The sequence below is a fragment of the Hypanus sabinus genome, chromosome 11 (assembly GCF_030144855.1).
Source record: "Hypanus sabinus isolate sHypSab1 chromosome 11, sHypSab1.hap1, whole genome shotgun sequence".
NCBI classification, from domain to species: Eukaryota; Metazoa; Chordata; class Chondrichthyes; order Myliobatiformes; family Dasyatidae; genus Hypanus; species Hypanus sabinus.
The window spans coordinates 13,150,932-13,170,231 of NC_082716.1; the positions used below are offsets into that span (position 1 = coordinate 13,150,932).

General features: G+C 43.4%; 1 protein-coding gene across 1 annotated transcript in view; it reads right to left on the minus strand.

Annotated features, from left to right (window-relative positions):
• Positions 1–19,300, minus strand: part of ak5 (adenylate kinase 5) — a 62,278-nt gene that overhangs the window by 33,932 nt on the left and 9,046 nt on the right. The window contains exons 3-5 of the mRNA XM_059985218.1: positions 18,883–19,055; positions 11,955–12,068; positions 5,674–5,865 (exon numbers count right to left, since the gene is read on the minus strand). Coding sequence (XP_059841201.1) covers positions 5,674–5,865; positions 11,955–12,068; positions 18,883–19,055 — 479 coding nt within the window. The remainder of the gene's footprint in view (positions 1–5,673; positions 5,866–11,954; positions 12,069–18,882; positions 19,056–19,300) is intronic.

Below are 19,300 nucleotides of genomic sequence, written 5' to 3' on the forward strand. Positions count from 1 at the left end.
GTTCAACACAGACTGGCAACCACCCCTTGTTATGTAAAGGGACCATCACTGGGACTTACTGAGCAACACAGAGCCTTGTGTCTCCATTGTACATAACCATGTGTTTCTGTCATTGGTAAGTTTGACATTTGGGGCCTGCAGTGTACGTCCTCATCCAGCTTCTTCCCTTGTCATCACTGGTGAAGCCTGGTTTGGTACCAACCCTGGGTCACTGAAGCATGAGATAGCAGCTCCACTAACTACATCACTGTACCATACCGCTCTGCTGCACAGGCAGGACAGTGGTATGAAGATGAGAAGAAGCAGCCCTTGGTCGTCCCAACATTGATTTCAAACCTTATGAAGTCTCATTGCATCAGATCGAAATGGGCAAGAAAAAGTCCTGATTACTATTTATTCTTTACTTCCTTAGAAGGTTAAGGAGGTTTGGCTTGCCATCAACCACTCTAACAAATGTTTACCGAGGTACTGGATTAGCTGTTGTGAATACATTGTGGATTGGTATGGCAATTAAAATGTGCAGGAGCGCAGAAAGCTGCAGCATGTAGCCGACTCAGCCCAATACATCATGGGCATATCTCTTTTCACTACTGGTAGTGTCTATAGGAGGTGCTGCCCCAAAAAGGCAACATCTATCATCAAAGATGACCACCATCTGGGTCATGCCATCTTCTCACAGCTACCATCGGGCAGAAGGTCTGGAAGCCTGAAATCCTACGCCAGAAGGTTCAAGAGCAGCTACCTCCCTTCAACCATATGGTCCTCGAACCAAGGGCAAAATCCTAATCACTACCTCACCACTTGGGGGTCATGCATGCTACAATAATCACTTTGATCATTTTGCACTTGTAGTGGATTGTCTTTTTGTTCTGATTGTGTCCTTTCCTGTAAAAATTATGTATTTTTTTGTGTGAATGCTGTGGCAAGAAATTGTTTCATTGCACCTGTGCACACATGTGACAATAAACTTGACTTTGATTGTGACAACACTGGAAGTAGCAATGGCCCTGTTTCAAAGGACACAGTTGCCAGAATGATTTACAGCACGGAATCATGGGGATTACTTCACCCAATCCTCACCAAAAAAAAACCTTTGACAGATGTATCCATCTATGACAATAATTGTAGGTGTGATCAATACAAACAGTTTCCAGTTACTTCAAAACCTGCCTTCATATTTTAATGCCATACCTTGTGTTATTACCCCAACAGTCTTTAAAAAAAAAGGGGGAGGGCAGTCTAGCAGTGCAGTGGTTAGCACAACACTTTACAGTGCTTGTGAGCCGGGGTCAATCCCTGCTTCTATCTATAAGGAGTTTGTACATTTTCCTCATGTCCACATGGGTTTCCTCAGGGTGCTCCAGTTTCCTCTCACAGTCCAAACATGTATAGGTTAGGGTTAGTAACTTGCTGTGTTGGCGCTGAAATTATGGCAACACTGCGGGCTGCCCCCAACACATCCTCAGACGGTGTTGGTTGTTGACACAAATGACACACTTCTCCGTAATTTTTAATGTTTCTGTGTACAAATAAAGCTAATCTTTTTAGTCTAAATGGGGTGGACTTCAATCCAATCTGACAACTCAAAACTGGGCCTCCATTATCAGAAGCAACAGAGTTGACCTTGTACCATGTTGCAAGCTCATCACTCCATCATTGCTACCACATTAGGGGATCAACTCCACTTTGATGAAGAGTGACAGAGAGCATTTGTGAGTGGTTTCAGACGTACCCTGAGGTGCCAGTCTGGTGAATCTGCACATAGGACTCCCAAAGAGCTAAACAACTTCACACCAATGGAGCAGGTGGGACTTGTCCTATCTAGGTATGAATGGTGTGGATGACTAAAGAGGTAACTGGCAGAAGCCTTGCCTAACCTGGGAGGATTCTTCAGTCACACTGGCCACACATGTATGATAAACTGGTGAGGCCTCACTTGGAATATTGTGAGCAGTTTTGGGCCTCTTATCTAAGACAGGATGTGCTGACATTGGATAGGGTATAAAGGAAGCTCCTGAAAATATTTCCAGGATTGAAAGGCTTAACATATGAGAAGTACTTGATGGTTCTGGGCCTATATTCACTGAAATTCAGAAGAATGGGGGGGGGGGGGATAATCTCATTGAAACCTATTGAATGTTGAAAGGACTTGATAGAGTGGCTGTTTCCTATGGTGGCAAAGCCTAGGATCAGAAGGAACAGCCTCAGAATAGAGGGGCGTACTTTTAGAATGGAGATGAGGAGGTACTTCAATACTCAAAGGATGGTGAATCTGTGGAGGCAAAGTTATTGGGTATATTTAAGGCAGAGGTTGATAAATTGTTGATTAGTCAGGGCATGAAAGATATATAAGACATAGGAGCAGAATTAGGCCATTTGGCCCATTGAATCTGCTCTGCCATTCAATCATGGTTGATCCTCTTTTCCCTTCCTCAACCCCACTCCCTGGCCTTCTCCCTGTAAACTTTGATTCCGTGTCCAATCAAGAACCTATCAAGCTCTGCCTTAAATACACCCAACGATCTGCCCTCCACAGCTGCCTGTGGTAACAAATTCCACAAATTCACCAGCCTCTGGCTGAAGAAATTTCTCCGCATCTGTTTTAAATGGGCGCCCCTCTATTCTGAGGCTGTGCCCTCTTGTCCTAGACTCCCCCACCACGGGAAACATCTACTCTGTCTAGGCCTTTCAACATTCAAAATGTTTCAATGAGATCCCCCTCATCCTTCTAAATTCCAGCGAGTACAGACCCAGAGCCATCAAAGGTTCCTTGTATGATAATCCTTTCATTCCTGAAATCATCCTTGTGAACCTCCTCTGAACCCTCTCCAATGCCAGCGCATCATTTCTTAGATGAGGAGCCCAAATACTCAAGGAGAGGCATCATCAGTGCCTTACAAAGCCTCAGCATCACATCCCTGCTCTTGTATTCTAGACCTCTTGAAATGAATGCTAACATTGCATTTGCCTTCCTCACCACTGACTCCACCTGAAACTCAACCATTAGGGTGTTCTGCACAAAGACTCCCAAGTCCCTTTGCATCTCAGATTTTTGGATTTTCTCCCCACTTAGAAAATAGTCTGCACATTTATTTCTACTCCCAAAGTGCATGAGCATGCATTTTCCAACATTGCCTTTCATTTGTCACTCTCTAGCCCATTCTCCTAATCTGCCTAAGTTGATCTGCAGCCCTCCTGTTTCCTCAACACTACCTGCCCCTTCACCAATCTTCATATTGTCTGCAAATTGGCAAAAAAGCCATCTATTCTATCATCTAAATCATTTATATACAGCATAAAAAACAGTCCCAACACCAACCCCTGTGGAACACCACTAGTCACTGGCAGCCAACCAGAAAAGGTTCCTTTTATTCACACTTGCTGCCTCCTACTAATCAGCCAATGCTCTAACCATGCCAGTGACTTTCCTATAATACCATGGCTCTTAACTTAATAAGCTACCTCACATGCGTCACCTTGTCAAAGGCCTTCTGAAAGTCCAAATATACAACGTCCACTATACCCCCTTTATCTATTCTACTTGTAATCTCCTCAAAGAATACCAACAGGTTCATCAGGCTAGATTTTCCCTTAAGGAAATCAGGCTGACCTTGTGCTATCTTGTCCTGTGTCACCAAGTATTCCATAACCTCATCCTTATGGGGAGAAGGCAGGAGATTTGGGCTAAGAGGGAAATGGTTCAGTGATGATGAAATGGCAGAGTAGACTTGATGGACCAAATTGCCTAATTCTGATTCCATATCTTATTGGTCTTATGGTGGAAGATCATGGATCTATAAACTAGTCTTGAGCTGCTTGCTTTGGACCCCTCTTCAATTATCCAGTCACCTCTGCATGTTAATATGAACAAACAGTACAGGCTCTTTTACCCACAATGTTAAGCTGACCTTTTAACCTACTCTAAAATCAATCTAACCTTTCCCTCCCACATAGCCCTCCATTTTTTTCATCCATGTGTCTTTGAAAGTGTCTAATAAATCTCCAGTATGTACCTGTCTCTACCACCATCCCATTCAGATCCACAATTCATTTAAAATGGTGTCACGGGTAGATAAGGTCATAAACAGAGCTTCTAGCATGTTGGCCTTCATAAGTCTGGACATAATTCATGAGCTCCCACTTTCTCCCAATATCTGAAAAGTGTGTGGGTTTGTTGGTTAGTAGGCCATTGTAAATTATCCCAAATAGAAATCAACACAGGTCAAGTTTGTTGTCATTTAACTATATGCATGTATATAATGTAATAACCATATAATGTATATAGCAATGAGACATCATTTCTCCGAACCAGGGTGTAAAGCACAGTAATGCGCATAACATACATTACACATGATAACTAATGAAGGTAAGGATAAAACCTACAGATGAATCGTGCATAAAAAATAAAATAAAGTGCATTAATATTAAATGTTGTAAGGTGCAGAACAGACTAATCAGTGACACTTCAAATGCAATGCAGCTGAGAGTTCAGAAGCCCAATGGCCTGAGGGAAGAAACCATTTCCCACCCTGACCGTTCTTGTTTTTATGCATCAGAATCTCCTGCCTGATGGTAGAAAGTCAAAGAGGATGCTGGATGGATGGGTTGGATCCGCAGTAATACTAAGGGGCCTGAGTATGCAGCACTCCTGATAAACGTCCCCAATGGATGGTAGGGAGACCCCCTTGATCCTCTCAGCTGTTCCCACAGTCGTTTGTTGGGATTTCTGGTCCGATGCTCAACTGCTCCCATACCAGATGGAGATTCAACTTGTCAGGACTCTCATGGTGCTCCTGTAAGGTGCAGGTAAGATGGTGGTGGTGGGGGCAGGGGGTTGCCTTGCTTGGAATATAGCACAGTACAGGCTCTTCAGCCCATGATATCATGCTGACTTTTTAACCTACACAATCAATCTAACCATCCCCTCCCACATAGCCCTGCACTTTGCACTTTTCTTACATCCATGTGCCTATCTCACAGTCTCTTGAATGTCCTTGATATAGCTGCCTCTGGCAGCACTTTCTACACACCCACCACTCTTTGTGTTAAAAAAAACTGCCTCTGACACACACCCTGTACTTCCCTCCATCGAAAACTTCAACAAACCTCTATAGACATGTGGCGGGGAGTACATTGGCTGGTTGCATCATGGCCTGGTACAGAAAAGTCTACAAAAAGTAGTGGATATGGCTAAGTCTATCATGGATACAGCCCTCCCCACCATTGAGCACACCTATATGGAACACTGTCGCAGGAATCAGCATCCAGCACCATGGACCCCAACCACATATGCCATGCTCTCTTCTTGCTGCTGCCATCACGAAGAATGCATGGGAGCTTCAGGAACCCCACCACCAAATTCAGGAACAGTTATTACCCCTCAACTAACAGGCCCTTGAACCAAGGGGGATAATTTCATCCAACTTCACTTGCCCCATCACTGAACTGAATCATTGGGTCTTAGAAATTTAGAATAGATTTAAGGCCAGAGACTATGTGAATACTGATTAAGTATTAAAGTTTTGTAGCTTGTGTTTGGAATTCCATGAATGCTCTGGAAAATGAGACCATAAATCTATGAACAATTTCAAGGTCTTGTTAGGTTAGATACAGTAATTCAAGTTGCTCATTCTGTGGAAAAAGTAGAGGATTATTAAAATTGGTAACACTTACTGTAACAATCAGACCCCTTTCCTGAAAGTACTTGACCAATGGAATGGTGTTTTGCTTGAAGGTGGTCAATCGCCTCTGAATGGCTTTTGGATTGTCATCAGGACGACCTTGCTGTGCTGCCCTTGTTTCCAGCCTCTTCTTTAATTGGTGATTGGTGCATGCGAGGAATACCACCAAATCCGGGGTGCATATCTGATGAAGGAAAGAATAGAGAGAAAGAGAGAGCGAGCGAGCAGTGTTTCAAACATTTTCTGATTTTATTTTGGAGCAGTGTGTTAAATAGTGCTGAATAAAAGCCTTGCATTAAGAATCACACAAACAGGACCATCATTGAGTTATCTGATCCCTCAAATCCACTCTCATTGGTCTCTTATTGTCACATGTTCAGGGATACAGGGAAAAGGTTGTGTTTGCATACCTCCTAGTCAGGTCACTCCATGCTCAAGAATATCAAGGGAGTACAAATGGATACAATAAACAGAAAGCAGAATGTGCAGTGTAGGTAAACTAATAAAGGGGCAGTGATGAGGTAGGTTGAGAGATCAACAGTTCATCTATATTGTCTTAGAGGCCCATTCAAGAGTCTTATACATGAGGTACCTAATAAAGTGGCCACTAAGCCTATGTCTGTGGTCTTCAGCTGCTGTAGGCCATCCCCTTCAAGGTTTGGTGTGTTTCACATTCAGAGATGCTCTTCTGCACACAACTGTTGGTTACTTGAGTTACTGTCGCCTTTCTGTCAGCTTGAAACAGTCTGGCCATTCTCCTCTGCCCCCCTCTCATTAACAAGGCATTTTTGCCCACAGAACTGCATCTCACTGGAAGATTTTTTTGTTTCTTGCACCATTCTCTGTAAACTCGAGACTGTTGTGCATGAAAATCCCAGATCAGTAATTTCTGAAATACTAAAGCCACCCCGTCTGACACCAATAATTTATTCCATGGTCAAAGCCACTTGGATCACATTTCTTTTCCTTTCCGATGTTTGCTCTGAACAACAACTGAACCTCTTGACCTTGTCTGCATGGTTTTATGCATTGAGTTGCTGACACACAATTGGCTGATTAATTATTTGCATTAATGTTCAGGTGTGCACTTGTACCTAATAACTGTGAAATGAAAACAGTCCTTGAGTCTGTGGTACATATTATCAAGTTTTTGCATCTTCCTCAGACGACATTGATCTGGATATTAACCTCATTGGAATGGGTTTACTATTGCCACATACACCAAGTTGCAGTTAAAACCTTGTCTTGCATACTGTTAATGCAGATCAAATCATTACGCAGTGCATTGAGCTAGAATAAAGCTCCACCTACCTCGCTCATAAAAAATCTGCCTATACTGACTGCGATATCTCCAGCTGTCCGAGCAGTTAGAATCACCAGTTTCACAGTTCTGCCGCTATTTTCCTGGAGAAGCAAGTTGGCTTTAATTTTGAGACCACCAACTGTGTTCCCAACTCCCAGCTGAGGAAATCATTCCTCTCTATCCATATTAGCAAACCCTTTCATGATTTATTCAGATGACTGCTCTGATTTCCATTCAACATTATACAGCAGAGGGCACCCTTTGCCTCACCAGCCTGCTGTCATTTCTCTAAAAGAACCATCTTTGTTCAGAAACAAGAACGGGGTGCTTTGAAGTCTTCTTCTTCCTTTTAAGACTGAACCCATCTTTCAAGTTATTCCTAGGTGTAGTCTATCTTCTTGGTGTCAGCTTCTTTGGCTGGCCTCTCTTAGAAAACTGATTGGCTTCCACAGACCTGCAGCATTCACCATATGATTTAATACGTCTTCTAGACCAGGGGTTCCCAACCTGGGGTCCACAGACTCCTTGGTTATTGGTAGGGGTCCATGGCATAAAAAAGGTTGGGAACTTCTGCTCTCAGCAAAAATCCTTCATCTCCCATGGTTGAGGTCTTTGGAGCTTCTGTTGGTGTTTCCATAGCTCTCGGATTTTATATCATGGGGGTTGTGAGCCCCATGCCCAACCCTCCTCATTTCAATACAGAGCTCGGGACTGCGCATGGCAGAGCAATGAGTTAAGAGTTAGAGCACTGAGTGCTCCTATAAAATAATCCTCACTGTCCATGGTTTTGCACCATAAACATTTTATCTTCCTGAATCTGTTCCCAATTTTCTTTCAAAGGTTATTATTTGTTCTGCTTATATTGCTCATTCATGCAGCACACTCCAGATCATAACAGCTCACCCAGTAATTGGAATTGGGATTGGGACTGGTCCATTGTTGTCACCTATACTGAGATACAGTGAAAAGCTTGTCTTGAATACTGCTCATACAGATCAGATCATTACACAATGCACTGAGCTAGAACAAGGTGAAACAGTAACAGAATACAAAATAAAGCATGAAAGTTACGGAGAAATTGCACTGCAAGTAAACAAGATCATAACGAGATAGATTGTGAAGTCAAGGGTCCAACTAATTGTGCGAGGGAACTATTTAGTTGTCTTATAACAGTGGGATAGAAACCGTCCTTGAGCCGGGTGTACGTACTTTCAGACTTTTGTATCTTCTTCCTGATGGGAGGGTGGGAGAAGACCGAATGTCTGGGGTGGGTGAGGTCTTTCATTATAGAATCCCTCATCTCTCTGCTGGGTATTTGCTGAATTATCATCCAGGATCTATTTTCAGCTTTTACATTGATTAAAGGGCGAGGCTTTAAAGGGACTGATTGTTCTAATGAGAAATTGTGCTCCTGTACCCGGTAGCCAGCACAATCCTCCTGGTTATAAGATCTAAGAGCAGAATTAGGCTGTTTTGCTCATTGAGTCTGCTCCACCATTCAATCATAGCTAATATTTTCAATCCCATTCTCCTATCTTCTCCCCATAATCCTTAACAATCTAAAACATATCATGCTCTGCCTTAAGTACACCCAATGACTTGGCCTTCACAGTAGTCAGTGGCAATGAATTCCACTGACTCACCACTCTCTGGCAATTCTAACAGGATGACATTTTATTCTGAGGTTGTGCCCTCAGATCCTAGACCTTCCTACTAATGGAAACATCCTTTCCACATCCACCTCCATCCAGGCCTTTCAGTATCTGATCACAAACTCGAAGAACTCTGCAGATGCTGGAAATCCACAGCAACGCACACAAAATGCTGGAGGAGCTCGGCAGGTCAGGCAGCGTCTATGGAAAAGAGTAAAGAGTTGATGTTTTGAGCCGAGACCCTTCTTCAGGACTGAGGAGGAAGGGGAAATATGCCAGAATAAAAAGGTGGGTGGAAGGCGGAAGGTGATAGGTGAAGCTGGATGCCACTCTCCTCTCCTGTTCAGATATTTTCTTCTCCAGCCCTTGACCTTTCCCACCCACCGGACTTCACTGTCCAGGCAGTGGCAAAAATCGAATCCGGAACACCTTTATTGTAAAGCGTTGTGCTAACCACTATGCTACTGTGCTGCCCTATCTTAACCGTTACATTCCCAGGATTACTCTCCAGGGCCAAACATCCTTCCTTAGATACGGGGCCCAAAATTGGTCTGACCAATGCCTTAGCATTGCGTCCTTGCTTTTATATTCTAGTCCTTTCGAAGTGAATGTTAACATTGCTTTTGCCTTCCTACCCAAAAACTCAACGTGCAAGGCCTGGCATGGAATGAGATCTGTATCTGATTGTCCAGTCTCATACAGAGTAGAATGATACAACCCATTCCAACACCAGAATTCATTTCAGAGACCATTTTGTTGCATGAGGAACAAGGATTCGTTGAAGGAATTGGCAGCAGATGGACCAGACACATACGGAAAAGAGAATCTGTATGACAAGATTTCAAGTGGAGGTTAAACTGCTGAATGTGAACATGGACAAAAAAGGGTAGAAAGTCAAACCCTGAAGTCAGTGAGTCTGAAAGTAGAAGCCCAAGGGTTGAAGCTCTGGGCTGGCTTGTCCGAAGATCAGTGACCTGATGTCTCTGAGTCCAGGCCAGGGCCAGGAGGTGTGAGGAGGCCCGATGACTGTGTGTCTGGAAGTCCCGGGCCACGGACTGGAGGTGGGAGGTGACCTGTTCTGGAGTTAGAGGCCTGTCCATGTGTGTGTGAGTGGATGAGGCAGGGCTTGTTTTGTTGTTGTTGTCTTGCTTTGTTTTGTATTATTTTGTTGTCATCGTTGCTGCTTGTGTTGTTCCAATGAACACTGTGGACAAACTATGCCAGTACCGGACGATGTGTGGCTGCCCCCAGCTCTTAGGTTGGTTGTTAATGCAGATAACACATTTCAATGTATTTTTCGATGTACATGTGATGTATAAATTTAAATCTTAAAAAATGTCTAAAATAGATAATTAATTAATTTATTTTGTGATACAGCACATTGTAGGACTTCTGGTCCTTCCAGCCACGTCGCCTGAGCCACCCCGACAACCCCAATTAACCCTAACCTAATCACGGGACAATTTACAATTAACCTACCCAGTATGTCTTTTGACAGTGGGATATCATTTGACTGCAGAAACACTGGAAGAGCCTGAATTGTGATAGTTGGTTTATTATTGTCAAACGTACAGAGTTATAGTGAAAAGCCATCCAGACAGATCATTCCATACATAAGTACATCAGGATAGTACGAAAGAAAAAGAAAGCAGTTTGTAGTGTTGCAGCTATAGAGAAAGTACAGTGTAGGTGGGCAACAGTATGCAAGGGCCATGAGGCAGTGGATAAGGAGATTGAGGGCTCATTTTTAGCATATGAGACGCCCAATCATTGAAACCTATCAAATACAGAAATGCCTATACAGAGTGGATGTGGAGAGGATGTTTCCTATCGTGGGAGAGTTTAGGACCAGCCTCAGAGTAATAGAAGGACATCCACTTAGAAGAGAGATAAGGAGGAATTTCTTTTACCAGAGGGTGGTGAATCTGTGGAATTTACTGCCACAGACGGCTGTGGAGGCCAAGTCATTGAGTATACTTAAAGCGGAGGTTGATCGATTCTTGACTAGTAAGGGCATCAAAGGTTATGGGGAGAAGGCAGGGGAATAGGGTTGAGAGTGAAAACAAATCAGCCATGGCAGAATGCAGAGCAGACTCAGTGGGGTGAATGCCCTAATTCTGCTCCTATGACCGGTGTCTAATAACAGCAAGCTAGAAGCTTACCTTGAGCCTGGTGGTACGTTTATCTTCTGCCTGAAGGGAAGGGGAAGAAGAGAGTATGACCAGTGTGGAAGAGGTCCTTGATTATGTTGACTGCTTTCCCAAAGCAGAGGGAAGCATAGTTGGTCAATGGAGGAGACGTTGGCTTGCAAGATGGACTTGTCTGCGACCCCAACTCGCTAGCATTTCTTGAGCAGAGCAGTTGACTTACCAAGCTGTGATGCACCCAGATAGGGTGCTTTCTGTGGTGTCCCAGCAAAAGTTTGTGAGGGTGATCAGGCGCCTACTGAACTTCCTTAGAGGCACTGGGAAGCTTACTTAGCCACAGAGTCCACATGACTCGACTAGGACAAATTGTACTTCACCCCACTTCCCAAAGTCAATGACCAGCTCTTTTGTTTCACTGACGTTAAGGGAAAGGAAGTTTTCTTGACACCATGCCACTAGGCTCTCTATCTTCCTCCCGCACATGCAACCTTTTAATTCTGAATGATTAATATACTGAACAGGGAATAATTAAATACACAGTCATTTTCCTAACTCTCAGAACTGTAATGAGGAACAATTAACTTGTGCCCTGATCTATAGTGCTCAATGCCAGATAGTTGAAGAACTAGAGAAACTATTTAAATGGATACAGTGGAAAAAATCAGCCTCTCAGTTTGTAAATCTATAGTTCATTGCAAGGGATTTGTATCAGATTTGAGGGTTTTGGATTAGGATGTCAAATGTTTATTTTTCTAGTACTTTCCTTGTAGTTTAACCCTCCAATGTTTGTTTATAATTTTCATATAATTGTATGCTGATCACTTATGTACATGTAACTTTTCAGTTAATTTTCTAGTAATTGTATTTTCTAGATGTTCTGCAGCACGTGTCACACTATTTGAGTCTGGCTATTTAATAGGTTAATTCTTATCACTGGATGGTTGTTTATCACTTGTCTGAGTATGAACCAACTAGGACTTCTTTCTCTTTGTCTCTGTTCTTCTAACACGTAATAAAAAGGTCACGAGCACAGTGTTATCTGCCTCTATAGATCCTCTGGATCAATATCGCTAGATCCAGCAATGGAGAGGTAAGTAGTACCACAGTAAATACTTCACTCACGCCAACGAAGGTGATCAACAATACCATTCCTGCCTCCAGGTGTCCATACCTGATCCTCAAAGGATAATGCCTGGGCCACGTCTCTTGGGAATCCATCAATCACAATTCCTTGGGTGTCCGTGAGCTGCATCAAACGCTGCTTTATCTCAGTGATCGTGGTTTCCTTCAGTCAGGAGACACACATATAATTTATTAATGTGCTCATCTGGACAATGAAATGTACAAAGCCAGCACAGTAATAGCACACATTTCTTCATTAATTGCACTGCTGACTTGAAATGTCTGCCAATTCCCCACAGTATTCTAACTGGTTGCATCACCATCTGGTGTGGAGAGGCCACAGCACAGGATCAGAAAGCTAAAACTCAGCCAGCTCCATCGGGGGCACGAGCCTCCCCAGCATCACAGACAACTACAAAAGACAATGCCTCAAGAAGGTAACATCCCTCATTAAGGATCTCCATCACCCAGGACATGCCCTCTCCTCATTGCTACAATCAGAGAGGACGTACTGGAACATGAAGACACACACTTAACATTTTAGCAACAGCTTCTTCCCCTCCACCATCTGATTTCTGAACAGATAATGAACACATGTGCACCAACACAATATTTTTTCTCTCTTTTGCACTACATATTGAACTTAATTTAAAAAGTATTTCTATATGTCTTATTGTATGTATCGCAATATACTGCCGTTGCAAAGCAACAAATTTCACGACCCATGCCACTGACTAAATCTGATTCTGATCTTGATTCAACAGTAGCTACTCTTCAGAAGTACTTTAATGGCTATAAGTTGCTTTTGATGTCTGTACAATTTGGGGAAGTATTATATAAATGCAATTTTTTAATTTGCTTTGCTTGGTGGGTTGATGCTAGTGCACTGAAGACATAGACAGTTGAGGACATCTTCAGAAAACGATGCCTCAAAAAGAGACCATCCATCATTAAGGACCCTGGCCATCAAGGACATGCACTCTTCTCATTACCGTCACCAGAGGGGATGTAGAAGAACCTGAAGACACACACTCAATGTTTTAGGAACAGCTTCCTCCCCTCCACTATCAGATTTCTGAACAATTGAGCCCACGTACTCTACCTCACCATTTTTGCTCCTTTGGTGCTACTTATTTAACTTAATTTTTGTTAATAGATATTTCTTATTGTAATTTATAGGTTTTTATATATTGCACTGTACTACAGTCACAAAACAACAACAAATGTCATGACATAAGACCATAAGATAAGGCAGAAGAATTAGACCATTTGGCCCATCGAGTCTGCTCCACCATTTCATCATGGCTGATCCATTTTTCCACTCAGCCCCAATCTCCTGCCTTCTTCCCTTATACTATTATGCCCTGACTAATCAAGAATCTATCAACTTCTGCCTTAAATAGACATAAAGACTTGGCCTCCACAGCTGCCTGTGGCAAAGAATTCCACATATTCACCACTCCATGGCTAAAGAATTCTCTTCATTTCCATTCTAAAAGGATGACCCTCTATTCTGAAGCTGTGTCCTCTGGTCTTGGCTCTCCCACCATAGAAAACAGCCTCTCCAAATCCAGTCTATCAAGTCCTTTTGCCATTCAATAGCTTTCAGGGAAGCCAACCCTCATTCTTCTGAATTCCTGTGAATACGGGCCCAGAGCCATCAAACGCTCTTCAAATGACAAGCCACTCGATCCTGGAATCATTTTCATAAACCTCCTTTGAACCCTCTCCGGTCTTTGGACTGTGGGAGGAAACAGGAGCACCTGGAGGAAACTCACACAGTCACTAAGAGAACGTAGAAACTCCTTATAAGCTGCAGCAGGAATTGAAGCTGGGCCGTCTGTACTGTAAAGTATTGTCCTAACTACTACTTTACTGTGCTGCCCCAACCGAGGATGGATACCACCTCTTTGAGGTGTCAGTGATATTAAACCTTAAAAAGACAGCATCCATCATTAAGGACATCCATCACCCAGGACATACCCTCTTCTCATTGCTACCATAAGGAAGGAGGTACAGAAGCCTGAAGGCACACATTCAGCAATTCAGGAACAGCCTCTTCCCCTCTGCCATCCAATTCCTGAATGGACATTGAACCCATGAACACTACCTCACTATTCTTTTGCTCTTCTTATTTAATTTAACCTTCTCTACTGATCCTGGAATGATAGTTTAAATCTGAGAATGAAACCCAGAGATTTTAACAGAAGACTTAGAACAGTGCAGCATAGGAACAGGCCTTTTGTTCCACAGCCTCAGCGCCAAACGGGATGCTGAATTAAACTAAATTAACATTTGTGGGCTCCCCACAGCACATCCATAGGCTCGTTGGTTGTTAATACAAATTACACATTTCACCATATGCAAATGCATATACATGATAGCGGGGCATTCCAGAATTTGGAGTTCAATTCTAGTGCCATTCTGTAAGTAGATGGGCCAAAGGACGTTTCTGTGCTGTACTTTCCTACGACTTTATGAGTCTTTGTATATCCTCCCCGTGGAATATGTGGGTTTTCTCTGGGTTCTCCGGTTTCCTCCCACGGTTGAAAGATGTACTGGATTGGTTAATTGTTCATTGTAAATCGTCCCATGATTTGGTTGGGGTTTGTCGGGTTTGCTGGAGTGATGTGGCTTAAAGAGCCTACTCCGTGCTGTATCGCTAAATTTCACAGTGTGCTTCAAGGTACATGTGTCAAATGAGTCGGAATCTAAATCTCTTCTGCCTGTACGCAATCCATCTCTCTCCACAATCCCTGTATATTCACGTGTCCATCCAAACAGCCTCTTAAACATCGCTATCATATCTGCAAAGGGTCCTGATGAAGGGTCTTGACCTGAAAAGCTGACTGTTTGTTCCACTAACAGACTGCTCTTGGCACCCACTACTCCGTTTAAAAAACTTCCACCGACATCACCTGTAAACCTTCTGTTTCACCTTTAATGTATGTCCTGTGGTACTTGATATTTCGACCTTGGGAAAAAGATTAGGTTCTCTACCCTATCTGTGCTTCGTGTAGTTTTAGAGCTTTCTATCAGGTCTCATTGCTCTACTATGATTTTCATTTTTTTTAATGTAGAGATACAGCACGATAACAGGCCCCTCCAGGCCAACAAGACCACATCATCCCAAAACAGACAAGTGACCAATTAACTTACTAACCTGTACACCTTTGGAACCCACACGGTCATGGGTCATGGGGAAAACATACAAACTCCTTACAGACAGCACTGGGAATTGAACCTGGGCTGCTGGCAGTGTTATGCTTCCCGCTATGCTATTCTGCCGTTCCAACCAATATAAATGCAATCTCTTTCTCTGGTTTGTTTGGCGGGTCGCAGAGTATATCCTGACACCTTGTCAACTGATCAGGGGTGATAGTCCAAATCTGGGGAGAGAGGATGGGAGAGGTGTGGGAGAGATACATCTCTACCAAAGATGGTACAGTATAAGGCGCTCCTTCCCCCTGCTAGCCTGCAGGTCACCCTTGGGCAAGGTGTAGAACATGCTCAGCCCCTGGATCAGGGTATCAGGGTCATGTGAGACCATGGGAGCAGTGGTGGATGGCCGTTTGAGCAGCTAGTGCATATCACAAGTCCTGGTTATGTGACCTTCTGGGAACCTTCTTAAAACTTTTTATGAAGCACTAATTTCATTGATTCCAAAAAAAGGGAAAGACCCACTGGAATTTCTTTACTGAATGTAGATTTTAAAATCCTCTCTAAGATTCTAGCAAATAGGCTTGAGAGTATCTTGCCTAATGTTATCTCAAATGATCAAACAGGATTTATTAAAAATAAGTGCTCACATTTTAATATTTGAAGATTATTAAATATCATTTATTTCCCCTCAACCAAATAATCTGAATGTATTGTATCTTTGGATGCAGAGAAAGCCTTTGATAGGGTGGAGTGGCCTTATCTATTTCAGGTTTTGAAGAGGTTCAATTTTGGTCCAGGATTTATCTCCTGGATTAAATTGATTTATCATGCCCTGGTAGCTGCGGTTCTCACTAATAACCAAAAGTCTCCTTACTTTAGATTATATAGAGGTACCCATCAGGGCTGTCCCCTTAGCCCTTTATTATTTAATTTGGCTTTAGAACCACTTGCTATTGCTCTTAGGGATTCTAATTCTGTGCAGGGTATTAGGAGAGGGGATAAATTACATAAAGTTTCATTATATGTGGACGATTTATTAGTTTACATTTCAAATCCTAAGAAATCTATTCCTTCTATGTTATCTATATTTATGGAAATTGGTACTTTTTCTGGATATAAACTTAATTTACATAAAAGTGAATTATTTCCTATTAATAATTATTTTGATTATTATGATCAAATACCTTTTAATATTGCCAAAATCATTTTACTTACCTTGGTAACAAAATTACAAAAAATTTTAAAGACCTATATAGGTATAATTTCTTCCCTTTAGTTGAATATACTCAACAGGCGCTTTCCAAATGGTCACCTATGTCGATGTCATTGATAGGTCGAATAAATGCATATCACAAGTCCTGGTTGTGTGACCACTGACACGAGGCAGACAATCTCTGAAGAGTATTTATAACGGCTGGGAGGTCACCCGTCTTGTAAAACACTACACAGAAGAAGAAAATGGCAAACCACTTCTGTCGGAAAGTTTGCCAAGAACAATCATGGTCATTTAACCATGATCACCTACATCATATGACATGGCACATGATGATGATCTCAAACAAGAGAAAATCTGCAGATGCAACACACACAAAATGCTGGAGGAACTCAGCAGGCCAGGCAGCAACTATGGAAAAAAGTATAGTCGACATTTCAAGCCGAGACCCTTCAGCAGGACTGGAGAAAATGAGCAGTAGATTTAAAAGGTGGGGGAGGGAGGAGAGAAACACAAGGTGATAAGTGAAACCGGAAGGAGGATGGGTGAAGTAAAGAGCTGGGAAGCTGATTGGTGGAAGAGATACAAGGCTGGAGAAGGGGGAGTCCAATAGGAGCAAACAGAAGGCCATGGAAGAATGAAAAGGGGGAGGAGCACCAGAGGGAGACAATGGGCAGGCAAGGAGATGAAGTGAGAGAGGGAGAAGGGGATGGGGAATGGTGAAGTGTGGTGGGTGGGGGGACATTACCAGATGTTTGAGAAATCAATGTTCATGCCATCAGGTTGGAGGCTACCTAGACGGGATACAAGGTGTTGTTTCTCCAACCCGAGTGTGGCCTCATCACGACAGTAGAGGAGGCGATGGATGGACATATCAGAATGGGAATGGGAAGTGGAATTAAACTGGGTGGCCACTGGGAGATCTCGCTTCTTCCGGCAAATGGAGCGCAGATGCTCGGCAAAGCGGTCTCCCCATCTATGCCGGGTCTCGCCGATATACAGGAGACCACACTGAGAGCACTGGACACAGTAAATGACCGCAACAGACTCACAGGTGAAGTGCTGCCTCACCTGGAAGGACTGTTTGGGGCCCTGAATAGTGATGAGGGAGGAGGTGTAGAGAAGGGGGGGAGGGAGGGAAAGATGTGCTTGGTGGTGGGATCCCGTTGAGATGGCAGAAGTTCCGGAGAAGTATGTGCTTGCCGCTGAGGCTGGTGAGTTGGCAGGTAATGATGATGCTGAGTTCAAATCTGAGGAATTAATACAGAACATAGAATAGTAGAGCTGCTCAGCCTCTGATGCTCCAGAGAAAACAACCCAAGTTTATCCACCCTTTCTTTATAACTCAGGCCCTCTATTCTAGGCAGCATCTGGTTAACCTGCTCTGCACCCTTTCCAAAGCTTCCTGTAATGTGGACACCAGAACTGCACACTGTAAACTCAGGCAATTAAACATCTAGAATCAGAAAACTACTAGTGATGTGACACTCCAGAACTGTTGTGAAATCACTTTAAATTTATTTAGGGATACAGCGCAGAATAAGCCCAGCAACCCAACCCACTTAACCCTAGTCTAATCACAGCACAAATACCCTCCCACAACCAAACCCAGCTCCTGGCCTTCACATGTGGCTTAGCTACTAAGCCCAGTGGAACCATTTCTACTGACAGGAGAAGGGGCAAAAGTGGTTTACTGGCACCTTAAAACCAGTTGCTTTGGGCAGATGGGGCTCATTAGCTGTGGTTGGCAGCTCATCTAGGAGAAGGAAAACTCTGATCTCAAACCTCACTGCCTTGCACTGTACCCACTCATGGGGAAGGCTTCAGGAGTAAACCATGAGGAAAAATCCAGAACTGGAGTCCCTAAGGCAGTCCTAAGTTGAGTTCAACGCTGACTAGCAGCTCCTGTGATGCTGCTGGTGCCAAACTGTATCAGTCTCTGCCATTCCTTTGGGTTCATCAGATGTGTGGAGAGGGGGAGCTTGCTACATGGGCAACGGCTTGCTCCCCATATTGTACTGCTCAGGCTTGCGTATCTAGACAGCTAGGATGCAATATCCATGGTCAACACTGACCAACAGAGGCTCTCAATCATGGCACAATTTATAAAGACCAATTAACCTATTAACTGGTACGTCTTTAGGATGTGGGAGGAAACCAGAGCACCCGGAGGAAACCTATACACTTTTGGGCAGGACGTACAAACTTCTTACAGAGCCAGAACTGAGCTCGGAAGCCCCAAGCTGTAACAGCGTCGTGCTGAACGCTGTGCTCCCGTGACACACTCATGCTTGGCTCACTCACATGCTTTGCAGAAGAAAACCTTCCATCATTTCCCTGTTCCGCCCCATGCATGACTCAGATCCTAGAATGTGGCTGACCCCCTCAGCTGGCTTTCTGAAACAGCTTATCAAGTCATTCACGTCAGAAGGCAATTAGGCATAGATAATAAATTCCAGCCTTGCCAGTGTTGTCTATTTTTGTGAAACCGTAAGAAAGACAATCCTTACACAGCATTTAACAATCTCTGTGCTCCAAGATAATTGGTCCTTTGACACAGAAGCCAGAATGCAATTATAAATGTTCAGATTTAGGTTTGTACCTGAGGTGCTAGTTCCCCGTTGGTGATAATTTTAGCTATCAGTCTCCACTTCCTGTTACAGGTCGCATTGTGGATCATTTTCTCTCTGAGTAGCTTTCCCACTGAAATGTACTCAAATCCGTACCGCTGGGCAACTTTCAGGCTCTGGGTGCCCTTGCCACTGCCAGGGCCGCCTGTGTGAGAAACGCAACACGGTGTCAGAAAGGAAAACCTGCACCCTGAGCCAGTTATCTTGTCTTTAGGATGTCTAAACACACTTTACGGAGCTGTAATGATACGAGAAATGTGGCAGATCCTTTGCGCATATAAGTTCTTAAAAGTTTAAAGATCTAGATCTTCAGAAAAAGAAACATTGTACAGTACAGCTCAGTATAAACCCTTTGGCCCACAATGTTGTGTCTAACTTTTAACCTACTCT